The sequence below is a fragment of the Mustela erminea genome, chromosome 18 (genome assembly GCF_009829155.1).
Source record: "Mustela erminea isolate mMusErm1 chromosome 18, mMusErm1.Pri, whole genome shotgun sequence".
NCBI lineage: Eukaryota > Metazoa > Chordata > Mammalia > Carnivora > Mustelidae > Mustela > Mustela erminea.
Window position 1 is genome coordinate 26,685,335 of NC_045631.1, and position 14,396 is coordinate 26,699,730.

Here is a 14,396-nt window from a genome sequence, read left to right on the forward strand (position 1 = left end):
AGTAACTTTGTCATGTGGAAGGAGTAATTATTAAATTTTTTCTTATTTTTTGTCTCACCATATAGTTGTAAGTACAGATATATTAATTATATATGTACTTGAATCTCCTTAGAGGAAATGATCTTTTTAAATTTTCTGGATTTTTAAATAGCACTTAAAATTAATCTTTATACTTTTAGATTTTTTTCTCTTTGCTTTTCCAAATAATTTATGTGGCTTTCCTTAGAATATAATGGTGATGAATTCCCTGTGGCAGTGTTAAGGGGAAAAGTCTAATACTGAAATAATTCAAAATTGGTTATTTTGATACATTTATAAAATCTTGGTATGTATTTCCTAATTACCATACATCTGTCCTCTTTGATTTTTCCTTTTAATGTGTTTTACCCCCAGTGTGGTAAATTGATTTAATAAAAATGCCTCCTTTTTTCCCTGGTTATCTGATAACTTCTTAATGACAACTAACAGCTTTTGTGAGAGCAGCACCATTAGCACTAATGGACAGGGAAGACAACTGATATGGCATGAGAAAGGTTAAAGATGACTAGTGACCCTTCGGCAAATCTGTCTACACAGAACAGAATAAGTACCATGCTCATTTGAATTTTTGGTCAGAGTGGATTATCTGACTTACCTGGTAAAGTCTTACATTCAGTTCTCCTACACGATAAAATTTAGTTCTGTGAATAACTCTTGTTAAGATCTGTCAGGAATATAATAAATTTTTTAGCTCCTAAAGACTGTGAAGACAGTCTAATTTAATATTCTCCATTTGGCCAAATTAGATTTTTTTATTTCTAATTTTTATTGAGTTTTCATCCTTTTTGGCATATTGAGGAAGTCATCAGGTATGTACAGGCTCTTTTGGCTAAAATCTAAAGACTAATTACTCTGATTTAGGGACCTAAATATGGTATGTGAACATTATTGAATAACATTATGGATTCCTTTTTGGCATATCGAGGAAGTCATCAGGTATGTACAGGCTCTTTTGGCTAAAATCTAAAGACTAATTACTCTGATTTAGGGACCTAAATATGGTATGTGAACATTATTGAATAACATTATGGATTTCTTCTGGACACTAGTTCTTATCAGTGTGTTTGAGTCTAACATGGTAACAAATTTCTTCTAGAAGCAAAGGTCTTTACTGGTGCAGGAAACATCCAGTACCCCTTTCACCCCTTGCATCATACCGTGTTTTGAAAGTTAATGAGCTTTTTTTTTTTTTTTTTTTTTTTTTTTTTAAAGATTTTATTTATTTATTTGACAGAGAGAAATCACAAGTAGATGGAGAGGCAGGCAGAGAGAGAGAGAGGGAAGCAGGCTCCCTGCTGAGCAGAGAGCCCGATGCGGGCCTCGATCCCAGGACCCTGAGATCATGACCTGAGCCGAAGGCAGCGGCTTAACCCACTGAGCCACCCAGGCGCCCAGTTAATGAGCTTTAAAAGTGCTATCTTGTCGCTTACTATACAAAGTTCAGATTTGATAACTGTTAAATTTTGGGTTTAAATTTTTGTCCACTAATAAAATGGTAGTTGTAAGTTTTCTTGGTGTGTGTGTGAGAATTATCAATAACTCTTCATATGATAATGAACCTTTGACTATGAAATACACTACTCTGTTTTCCCCCTTTCTGGAGTTTTTTCCTAGTTCTCTTACATTGACTTTTCCTTTCATCCGTGGTCTCCTTAGTATACTTCTTCCCACTTTCTATGTGCTCCAGTTCTTTTAGTTTTATTCCTGTTTATTAGTGTAAAAGCATGAAATAATAGGCTCAAGGGCAAATGGAGAGGGTATACAACCAGACTTTAAACCTGAAAAGTGAATTCCTTTGATAAAGGGATAGCTCTGTTTAAGTGGGAGCATCTCCATTAGCCCTGATGGAGTAAGTATAGCAGCTGAGGCATCTCAGAGGTTAATCAGGCTTCCTGGCCAGCTTTCACATCAATACACAGTGGCGCCTGATTTTGTTGGTCCTTCAGAGGCTTTCTTGACAACGCTCTAACAGACTTTGTGTAAGTCATTGCTTGTGAATTATTGAAACAAATGTTTGGCTGATAATTGAGGAATGCTAATGTGTTTTATAATCACTGCAGTCTGAGGTTTTAGCGCTAAACAAAAGAGTTACAATTGATTTGTGGCTTTTTCATGGTTTCAGTCGGCAGTAAGTTACATTTTTTTGCTTGAGTTCAGCAAATGGCTTTGATGGTCATTTTATTTAAGTATTTATTAGGACACACTATTATAGTCTTCATTCCACACACTCCCCCCTGCCCCAGTATATGTCTGTGTTCTGAATTCATGAAGTGTGAGGTCACAAGTAGTAACAGGAGTAGAATACAAGGCAGTATTGGATGACGGTTGAAATCAGGTTTTAGAGATAGACAGTTCTAGTATTGAATTCTGGCTTTGTCATTCATTGGTTAACTGTTTGAGCTGCCATTTTATTTAACTTCTGTAGCCTCAATTTTCTTTTCTATAGAAAAGAAGTGTTCGAGGAAATCTGTAGAGATCATCTATGTTAAGAGCCTTGACAAGTGCACAGTAAAGATTCCGCAGGACATAGCTACAGTAAAATAATACATATATTACTAGTCTTAGTTGTATGGTATTTTAATGGAAAATTTCCTTGGAAAATACATTTCCTTATTTTAATTCCAATCTAATTGTTGCTTAAATCACATTTAAGTCTTTATAAAGTACATTCTTTGCCTATCTTTTATGAAGCAGTATTTGAAATACCATGTATATAATAATTTTCATTTTAAAATTTAGCTATAGCATATGCCAGAATTCTCCATAATTATTCTAAAAAGAGGGAGTCATTTCATTAAAGATTAATTTGCAGTATTTAAAAAAATTTTTTCTCACAATTTGAGAATTGGAAAAAATTCTTTTTTTTTTTTTTAAAGATTTTTATTCATTTATTTGATAGATACAGATTACAAGTAGGCAGAGAGGCACGCAGAGAGAGAGGAAGGGAAGCAGGCTCCCTGCCAAGCAGAGTCTGATGCGGGGCCTGGGATCATGACCTGAGCTGAAGGCAGAGGCTTTAACCCACTGAGCCAGCCAGGCATCCCTGGAAAAAATTATTTCTGAATGTGTATATCCTACATAATTTCTGATATGTCCATGTAATCTACTTATTTTCACTCTGCTGGTTAAATCTTTTTTTTTTTTTAATATATATGAATCACGTGCTTTTCTCTTTCTTTTAGTTTTTTCTCTTTGTGGGACAAAAAAAAAAATCCCACAGAAACGCATTACTTTCGCATTATTGTTTGTTAATGCAAATAGCAGTAATCAGATAATAAGATTCACATAAAAGAAAAAACTCATGAGTTTGTCTATTTGCCTCGAAATGGAACTAAAATGTAATTATAAAACATCTTAAGTTATCTTTAATTGAAATAGTATATTAGAAGCATTACAGTGAATTGTTTTCTGTTACCAGAGTAAAAATCTTCTTAGCTAATCTTTTGTGATGTTTTATTCATCTAGTAATTGGTATCTTGGATGGAGACTATATTTCCACATGCCAAATTTTTTTTTCTTTTAATTGAGGTAAAGTTGGTATATAACATATTAGTTTTACGTGTACCTTATAATTTGACATCTGTAAGTACTACAAAATGATTACCACCAAAAGTCTAGTTGCCGTTCATCACCATCAAATTGACTGCCTTCACCCATTTTTGCCCACCTCCTGATCACCTTCCCCTCTGGTATCCATCAGTCTATTCTCTTTAAGTTTGTTTTTATATTCTTTTGCTTGTTTTTTTAGATTCCACATATAAATGAAATCAAAGGGTATTTGTCTTTCTCCATCTGGTTTATCTCACTTAGCTCAATACCCTCAAGGTCCATCCATGTTGTTACAAATGGCAGTATTTTATTCTTCTATGTAGCTAAGTAATATTCTGATATATATACCTCACATCCTCTTTATATATATATTTACATGCATAAATATAAATATATAAATTAAAAATTAAAAAATAGAATGTAGAATATATAAATATATAATATATAACTATATATTATAACTAAACATATATATTATATATATACATATATATGTGTGTATATATATATCACATCCTCTTTATCCTAATTCATCTGTCAGTGAACACTTACATTGTTTCCATGTCTTGGTTATTGTATATAACGCTCCATTGGACATAGGAGTGTATGTAATTTTTGAATTTGTGTTTTCATATTCTTTGAATAAATACCCAGAAGTAGAATTGCTGGATCATATGGTAGATCTATTCTTAACTTTTTGAGGAATCTCCATACTGTTTTCTGTAGTGGCTGCACGAGTTTGCATTCCTACTGACAGCTAACAAGGCTTCCCTTTTCTCCACATTCTCTCCAGCACCTGTGATTTCTTGTCTTTTTTTTTTTTTATATATAATAGCTATTGTAACAGATGTGAAATGATAATTCATTGTGGTTTTAATTTGCATTTCCCTGCTGACTAGTGATATTGAACATCTTTTCACGTCTTTTGGCAATCTGCATATCTTTTTCAGAAAAATGTCTATTCAGATCCTCTACTCATTTTTTATTTTTTATTTTTATTTTTTTGTTATTGTTGCTGAGTGTGTCAATTCTTTATATATTTTGGATATTAACTATGTATTCAGATATGTAATCTGCAAATGTCTTCTTCTGTTAAGCGTTTTCATTTTGATGATGGTTTCCTGTGCTGTGCAGAAGATTTTCAGTTTGAGAGAGTCCAGTTTTTTTTTTTTTTTTTTTTTTTTTTTGCTTTTGTTTCCCTTGCCTTTGGAGTCAGATCCACAAGCACATCTCTAAGATTGATGTTAATGAGCTTATTGCCTATGTTTTCTTCTGGGAATTTTGTGGTTTCAGGTCTTACATTCAGTTATTTAATTCATTTTTTTTAATGTTTTTGAAGATTTTATTTATTTATTTGACAGAGATCACATGTAGGCAGAGAGGCAGGCAGAGAGAGAGAGGGAAGCAGGCTCCCTGCTGAGCAGAGAGTGTGATACAGGGTTTGATCCCAGAACCCTGGGATCATGACTGAGTAATGAAGGCAGAGGCTTAACCCACTGAGCCACCCAGGAACCCCAAGGATTTTTGCATATATGCTCATCAGGGATATTGGGATATATCCCTTTCTCATAGTGTCCTTCTCTGGATTTAGTATCAGGGTAATGTTGATGTCACATTTTACATCTTTTATTTTATGCATCCCTTAACTGATTGTAGTTTTAATTAATTTTACTACTATTCTCTTTTAGCCTTCATACTTGCTTTAGAAGTGATTGACCCACTGTCTGTACTATATATTTTTCTTTTCCAATGAGAGTTTTACTTTTGTGTGTTTCCTTATTATTAAATATTAAATATTTTTTTTCAGCTTAAAGAAGTCCCTTTAACATTTCTTGTAAAGCCATTTTAGCAATGATAAACTCCTTTACTTTTTGCTCATCTGGAAAACTCTTATTTCCCCTTCAATTCTGATAACTTTGCTGGGTAGAGAATTCTTGGTTGAAAGTTTTTTCCTTTTAGCACTTTGAATATGGCATGCCACTCCCTTTGGACTGCAAAGTTTCTGTTGAAAATCTTGATAGCCTTAGGTGGTTTCCTTGTATGTATTTCTCTTGATGCTTTTAAAATTCTCTCTTTAACTTTTACCATTTTAATTATAATGTGTCTTGGTGTGGATCTCTTTGGGTTTGTCTTATTTGGAACACTCTGGGGTTCCCACCATTATGCCTGTTTCCTTCCCCAGATTAGGGATATGTTTAGCTATTATTTTTTAAAAATAATTTTTCTGGCCCTTTCTCTCTTCTCCTCTGGGGACCCTGTATTGTGAATGCTGTTCTGCTTGAAGTTCTCCTAAGGTTTTCGGTTTTTGAATTCTTTTTTCTTTTTGCTCCTTTGAGTGAGTTTCATTGTTTTGCCTTCTGTCTCACTGGTCTGCTTCATTTAGTCTGCTGTTAAACTCCTGTAGTGTATTTTTCAATTCAGTTTTTATATTTTTAGCTCTGTATCTTCTGTTTGATACTTTTTAATATTTTCTCTTATTTTTGTTTAAGTTTGCACTGTGTTCCTTCATTCTTCTGAATTTGATGAGTATCTTTATGACCATTATTTTGAACTCTGTTGCTTATCTCATTTTATTAAGGTCTTTTTCTGAGGTTTTGTCTTTTTCTTTGGAACATACTCCTCTTTCTTCTCATTTTGTCTTTCTGTGTTTGTTTCTATTATTAGGCAAAACAACTACCTCTAATAGTCTTGAAGGAGTGGCTTTTGTGGGAGATAGCTTGTGAGGCTCAGAAGCACTTATCTCTCCTAGGGACTCAAGGAGTGTCTCCTGTGTGAGCTGCATGTGTCTGCCCACCTACTGTGGTAGGGCTATGGCTCTAGCATGGGAGTATGTAGGGCTCTTGTCTGGCCCACCTGTGATGTATGGCTGTGGAATAGGAATAGGTATCTACATGCCTGATCTTGAAGCACAATATTATATAATAGCATACTATAGATTTACTTTGAAAACATAGTCTTTTTCATTCTACCATTGGTCAAATGGAATTCTACAATTGGTCAGTCTTTTTCATGCTAAAAAATAGATTTAAAATTAGATTTGTATTTCAAAAAATAACATGTTAGTGAAGATGCAGAGAAAGGGGAACCCTCATAGACTATTGGTGGGAATATGAACTGGTACAACCACTTACAAAAACAATATGGAGGTTCTTCAAAAAGTTAAAAATAGAACTACCCTATGATTCAGGAATTACCTTACAAGGTTTTCACCCAAAGGATACAAAAATGCTGTTTGACGGGACACATGCACCCCAGTGTTTGTAGCAGCACTGTCAACAATAGCCAAATTATGGAAAGAGTCCAAATGTCCATTGACTGATGAATGGATAAATATGTGGTATATAAACACAATGGGTTATTACTTAGCCATCAGAAAGAATGAAATCTTGCCATTGTTATATATATTAAGAAGAAGGGAGAGAAGAATTTTTTTTTTAATAAAAATATAATTGTTCCTTCATGCAAAATAAAGCTTTTTAGGTATTTACGTATGGCTATATTTTCACTATGCTGACTTTGGGGAGTCTACTGATAGCATTCACTTAAATTAATACTGATTTTCTGACTAAAATTTAAGATCATATGAAAAGTCAGACTGAATTTCTATGACAATTCACTGCTACATATAGGCTTGTAAGAGAATAAGGAAGTTAAAAGATAGAAGAATTAACAAAATGCATATTTCTGTTTAGAATCTAAATACTGATGTGAAGTCATATATTTTACATTTCATTTTATAGACACTGAAAACTGGTTTGACAATGGTCGGGAAAGTAGTGACTCAGCTGACAGGCACACTGCCTTCAGGTGTGACAGAAGACGATGTTGCCCTCCATAGTAATTCAAGGCGGAGTCCTTTGGTTCCAGGCATCATCACAGTAATTGACACTGAAACAGTTGGAGAGGGCCAGGTAAGAACTTCTGATGCAGGCAATGTCCTTTTTCTTCAAAGGATGGGGTGACTAAGAATGTCATTTGTGATCAGGAACAGCCAGATGCACTTGGCCTTGGGAGATTCTTAATTTGGAATTCTAGAAATTGAGGTTATTTCAGGTTAGAATTTTTTTTTCAAGAAAAGATGAGTAATATGTTAAAACCTCTTATTTCAAACATTATTAATGTTTTGAACCTGAAGGTAAAATTGAGGTTCTAAGGAGTTCTTGTTATCTCTTCGTTAGGACATTTGTCTCATAAATAAATAGTTCATACCTCTTTATACTCTTGTGTTTATAATACATTTTTTAAAAAATGATGCTTGTTATGATCTAAATCAGAAGATTATTAACTGATTTTAAAAAGATTTTATTTATTTGAGAGAGAGAGAGAGAGAGTACATGAGTTGGGGGGAGGGACTGAGTAAGAGGGAAAAGCAGATGCCCCCGTGAGCAGGGAGCCTGATGTGGGGCTCAGTCCCAGGATTTTGAGATTATGACCTGAGTTTAAGGCAGATGCCTAATCAACTGAACCATCCAGGCATCCTTTAATAATTAATTTTTAAGGTAGAGGCTTGCTCATAGAAGCAATCAATATGACCTTCCACATTTTGGAGGGAATTTAAAAAACTATTGACTAATTATGATGGTTACAAGTGACAGTAATGTAAATAATATCAAATTTTATTACACTTATTTATAAATATGAAAAATGGACAAATATCTCAAAGTGTATATTAGAATACATACATGGTAATGCATCTTACCAAATCCTATATCTTCAGATAATGAAGGAACATTTGGAAGGAGTGATTATAAACATGGAAAAATATGTGACAATATATTGCTGGTGAGAAACCCATTGGATTTTGTTTTCTTCCCCCACGTACCCATAAGTTATTTTCTTTTCTATTAATAGTCTTGAATTTTAAAATACATTTCTGAAAGGAAGAGAATTTTAAAATTCTAGTAGTTTGTGATTATTGCTACAAAAAATCCAATCTAAAGTTGATTGTTAGAATAGGATAGGAGTAGAGCAACAATTGTAAAATAGAAGTTATTTTAATTTTTCTATAATATATGTTTCTGTTTTCAGAACATAATGTCTGGAAGCTATGTGAATCTTTAAAGTATTAACCGTAAATTTTGCATGTTCTTTTTAGAAAATCTCCTTCCAGTAATACATGGTTCTGTATCTGATAAAAGATTACCTTTGACCACTACTTATGTACTAGTTCTTATAGTAAGATCAAATGGCATTTCTTTTTTTTTTTTTTAAAGATTTTATTTATTTATTTGACAGAGAGAGATCACAAGTAGGCAGAGAGGCAGGTAGAGAGAGAAAGAGGAGGAAGCAGGCTCCCTGCTGAGCAGAGAGTCCCGATGCGGGACTCGATCCCAGGACCCTGAGATCGTGACCTGAGCCGAAGGCAGCGGCTTAACCCACTGAGCCACCCAGGCGCCCTCAAATGGCATTTCAAAAGCACGTGGACTCTACTGCAATTAAAAGACAAAAAATACTTGGGACGCCTGGGTGGCTCAGTGGGTTAAGCGTCTGCCTTCAGCTCAGGTCATGATCTCAGGGTCCTGTGATCGAGCCCCGCATTGGGCTCTCTGCTCGGCGGGGACCCTGCTTCCCTTCCTCTCTCTCTGCCTGACTCTCTGCCTACTTGTGATCTCTCTCTGTCAAATAAATAAATAAAATTAAAAAAAAAAAGACAAATCTTTGAAATTCTGCGTTATTCAATTTAGCTGTTGTATTTTATTTGAAATCTGAATGATAATCTACCTCTCCCATGTTAACTTTGCGGTTCACCAAATCTAGTTTAAAACTCTTTTTAATGAAGTGCTAGCAAACTTTTCTGTTGAGTGTAATGAAATTTTTTTAAGTAGTGATAATTAGCTCAAGTTGATAGACACAGAGAGATGTTAATTTTCTTTCTCAATTGGAATTAAATATTTAAACCCTTAGTGTTTTATGAGTGTTAAAGTAAAAAATGTTTTCTTTTGTTCTTTAGTTCTTAATTAATTTACTTCCAAGGCCACCCACATTTAATGCGTAGTAACAGTCAACATTGTCTATTTAGTGAGTCTAAGTAAGTCTGTTAAGCGTCTAGCATTTGTTGACAGACAGATTTGTGGTCATTTAGAAGTAAAAAATGTTATCTGATTATTTTTCATGAAATAGAGGTATAATTCAATTTGTTTTATTATATTTAAGTGTAGGAACATGTAAAAAGAAAATCTTGATGTAATGATATTAAAAAGCTTAGCATTAGGCCTTATGTTATCAAATGTGGTTCCCCCACACCCCCCCCCATTTTTTATTAACTTTTTATTAGTTTAAAATGGAATTCTCAGATTTGGAATATGGAAATGAACTGGAGGTTGTGGAATTGCAAAATTCATTTTTCCTTGTTAAGGGAATTGTTGACACTTGAAACAAGTAAAGTAGTTCATTAGGAAATAAGAATTACAGAATTGTTAGCTTTTAAAAGTGAAAAGAAGTTAAGTGTTGCCCAATCTTAAAAATGTTATCCTTTCTTTTATTTGTTGAGATCATAATCTCTTTTCATTCCCACTTACAACATTCTGAAATTTTAATTTATTTTAAAATTCTATTATAAAGCAGGAAATAAGTTGATGTTCAATAAATGGCAAGTTGCTATGTGCATTTTGAGAGAATTACAAATATTTTTTAAAGCAACAAGATTTCCTGAGTATAATACTATCCTCCTTTCTTTTATTAATGGGAATCTGTTTTTTGTCAAGAAGACATTTTTGTCTCTGATACATAGTTCAGTTGGAGTACAGGGCTGTTTTTAGGTTATGCTGGATTGTATTAAAAAGACTTCAGGGGTTATTGTCATAGATTTATCACTTTTAGCCCTTTTCAACTGATGTTTGACCTTAGCTGTAATGTTTTTCCTTTTCCATATATATCTCAGGAGCTGAAACTAACATTATGTTCACTTTTGCTGTTTAAATTCAGTGAGCCTTTAATAAAGATATTTTGATGTTTACAGTGGCAGTATAAAATTTGATTCACCATCTTTCTAATGCTAAATTGATTAGTTTGATTTTATGTTGATGGGATCATTGTGTGGTAACTGCGTTAAGGAGGAGTGGATTTGATGGACTTCGTGTCCATTTTAAAATCTGTGTTACTTGTTTTATCTAAAAGCATTTTGTTGCTAGATAAGCTAAGTGGTATAATATAATTATAATTTATATAATTGAAGTTAGCAGTGTGGCAAAGTCTCTAATCAGAGAAAAATCCTCCACAATGATGACATAAACTCGAGCTGTTTCTTTCCCTGGGTACAAGTGTTATTCATAATAATTTAGTGGCTCCTGAAGTGTTTTGTCTGTCTTTTTGTTCACATGATAAAGGTTTATCCACCTTGTATCAGTTAAAGTGCTTTGATTAATTTTAATATAGTCAAGTTGTTATTACATATACTTAAGTTCAGCCTGCTTAGTTAACTGGTGAGTAAAAGGTGTATGTCTTAGGACAATTGTTTTGGGATATCTTTTCTATTATTAATTTGATGTTTTAGGTAAGGTGATAATGCAATGGAAAGAATTCTTCCAAAAGTATCTGGTTGTTATATTTGTGAAGCTCATAAAGTTCAATACAAAGAATTGTACATAGTGGTATGAGGCTTTGCTGTGCCCCAAGATTAATGTGCATTTTACTAGACAGCTTCTGTGTTGGTACCATTAAATAGAGGACTTACTACTAATTGTGTTGGAGAGGAAGATGTAGGGTATAATATATGAAAGGGAATCTTGTAAAATTGAGTTAAAATAGTGAAATGGGCAAAGACAAATATTTCACAGAAAAAAAAAAATAAAACCTACAAAATTTCCCTGACTTAAAATATCTTGACTTAATGATTTTTCAACTTTTTGATGACATGAAAGTCCTTTATAAATTCAGCAGATACTGTACTTTGAATTTTGGGAATTTTGAACTTCCCTAGTTCAGTGATACATGGTATAGTACTCTCCTGTGATGCTGGGCAGCGACTGCCGGCCATAGCTCCTAGTCAGCCATGTGATCAGGAGGGTAAACAACGGATACACTTACAGCTGTTCTGCACCCACACAACCATTCCTACTTCCCTCCTCCTTGCCCCCACCAAACTGGGAAATAAACCTGAAGGCCAGAGGTAGAAGGGGCCACAGGTTGGCCTGGGTTCCACATTATTCTGAAGCCTATCGGGGGCCGGGAAGCCATGGGTCCCAGTGGGCCCCTGCTATTGGCTGGGAGAAGCAGGGAGAGCTCTGTTTGTGGCAAGGATGAGATAAGCAGAAATGAGAGCCCTCCTACACTGCTGCTGCAAATGCAAATTTGTCTAGGTGCTTTGGAAAAGAGTTACCATATGACTTAGCAGTTTGTCTTCCAGATATACCCAAAAGAAACGAAATACATGTCCATGTATGTTCATAGCAGCATTATTTGTAATGCCGAAAAAGTAGGAGCAACCTTGGTATATACACATCAACTGATTGGTAGATGGATAAATAACATGATGTAGACATACAATGTGATTTTCTTCAGCAATAAAAAGAAATGAAGTACTTTTCATGTTCCAGTGTGGATGAATCTTGAAAATAATGTGCTTTGTGAAAGAAACCAGTCACAAAAGAGTATATGTTGTACGATTCCACTTATGGAATGAAATGTCCAGAAGAAGCAAATCAATAAAGTAGATTATAGTTACCCAGGGCTGGTAGTTTGGAAGGAAGGGGAAAAATGTGGGGCAACTGTTAATATTATAAGTTTTCTTTTGGTGATGAAAATGTTCTAAATTTGGTTGTGGTGATACAATTATGGGAATATACCATATACCCAGAGCAAACCCTTCTTACATTTAACAAACTTGGTGTAACATACTTTGCTGAAGACTACTCCTATAAGACTTCTTTCTTTTTTCTTATTTTTCTCACTTAATGTGTGTAAGATTGATGAATCACAGACCCTGTATCCCTGAAATAAATAATACATTATATGTTAATAATAAAAAAAGAAAGTCAGTGGAATAACCAAAAAGAAAGATTAGAAAAATAACTTACAAGGCATGTTTTCCTGCCAATTGTGGTAAAATATGCATAACATAAAATTTGACATTTAGCCACTTTTAAGTTTACACTTCAGTGACATAAGTATATTCATAGTGTTATACATCACTCTTCTCCATTTCTAGAACTTTTTCATCATCTGGATTCATTATACTGTAACTCTCCAACCCCCTGTCCCCACAGTCCCTGGTGATCATCATTCTGATTTCTGCCTCTAGTAGATTGCCCATAATTAAAAAGATGTACAATACAAAGTGTTGGAAAGGACGTGGAGAAATTGGAAACCTCATACATTACTGGTGGAAATATAAAATGATGTAGCTATTTTGGAAAACAGTTTGTTAAAAGTTCAGCATATGTTTATCATATCACTGAGCAAATTCACTCTAGATATCTCCCCAAGAGAAATAAAAGCATGTTCAGAAAAATATGTATACGTAGATATTCATAACAGACTATGCATCATAGTAACCAACTAGAAATAATCCAAATTGCCAAGAATTGCCAAGAATTGGTGGGTGAACCCACATGTTGTGATACCTCCATACAGTGGAATACAACTTAGCAATATAAAGAAATGAATACCTGAAACAACATGGTTGAACTATAAAAATTATAGTGAAAGAAAAGAATGAGTGAAAGAAAATAGAAGGCAAATTGCATGATTCTTTTTTTTTTTTTAAAGATCTTATTTATTTATTTGTCAGAGGGAGAGAGTATAAGCAGGGGGAGCAGCAGGCAGAGCGAGAAGTAGGCTCCCTGCTGAGCAGGGAGCTTGATACAGGACTTGATCCCAGGACCCTGGGATCATGACCTGAGTCGAAGGCAGACGCTTAACTGACTGAGCCTCCTGCATGATTCTGTCTATATGAAAAATTTACAAAAATTTTAGAAAAGACAAAAGAAATAAAATGTACATAGGGATTGCCTGGAGCTTAGAGGTAGAGACCTGCTGTAGAGTTAATATGAAGACATTTTTTGGGGTGATGGAAGAATTCTAAATCTAGAATGTGGTAATGGTTATGCAGTTGTATAAATTTACTAAGCATTAAATTTATACATTATTAAAATGTATTAAATGGTGGTTTTAATGTATAAATTTACTGTGATTGGGGAATGACTATCAGTTATGGTGAAGAGGTAAGCAAATCTTCTCCCTAGAAAATAAGTATATAACTTGAAAGAATTTTCAAAAATTGCTATCTGGGGAATCTGGATATAGACCAAAAAAGAATGTAATGATAAACATGTAAAGATTTTAGAATTTGGATAACAGTGATAGGAGATAATGGCCTTTTTGCCTGAGGCTGCTCTTATTCACATCTGCCTGGAGCTTGGTGAGTGTGACAGTTTTATCAGAGTAAAGTGGGCCAGGTGAACAAGCCATTTCCCTTCTACCAGATGATTTACTTGATTTGGATTATTTTCATTAGTAAACTTTGTAGGTGATGAATAAAGGATAATGTGTAGCCCTGCTAGCCTGAGCTTGGGGCCAATTTGAAGAACAGAGAGGAAAATTGTTAGTGAAATGTAAGTAGAGCCTCAGAGACCTCTAGGACAACATCAAAGGTACTAACATATGTGTAATTGGGGTCTCAGAAAGAGAGGTGAGAAAGGGGCAGAAAAACATTTGAGGAAACAAAATGTATAAATATTTATCTTTCTTTTCCTTTAATTTCTTTAAAATGTGGACAGTTGCTTTAGGGAATAATTATAACATGTTTCTCAGTTGATAATACATATAACAACAGTAACACAAAAGAATGGGGAGGGAATGCAACTATACTG

The 14,396-nt window shown here is 34.1% G+C and overlaps 1 protein-coding gene across 12 annotated transcripts in view; it reads left to right on the forward strand.

Moving 5' to 3' along the window:
• The window catches only part of BCAS3 (BCAS3 microtubule associated cell migration factor), a 587,541-nt gene that overhangs the window by 170,445 nt on the left and 402,700 nt on the right, over positions 1-14,396 (forward strand). For all 12 annotated transcript variants that reach the window (XM_032320065.1, XM_032320063.1, XM_032320069.1 and 9 more), the window contains exon 12: positions 7,329-7,499. In XM_032320065.1, coding sequence (XP_032175956.1) covers positions 7,329-7,499 — 171 coding nt within the window. The remainder of the gene's footprint in view (positions 1-7,328; positions 7,500-14,396) is intronic.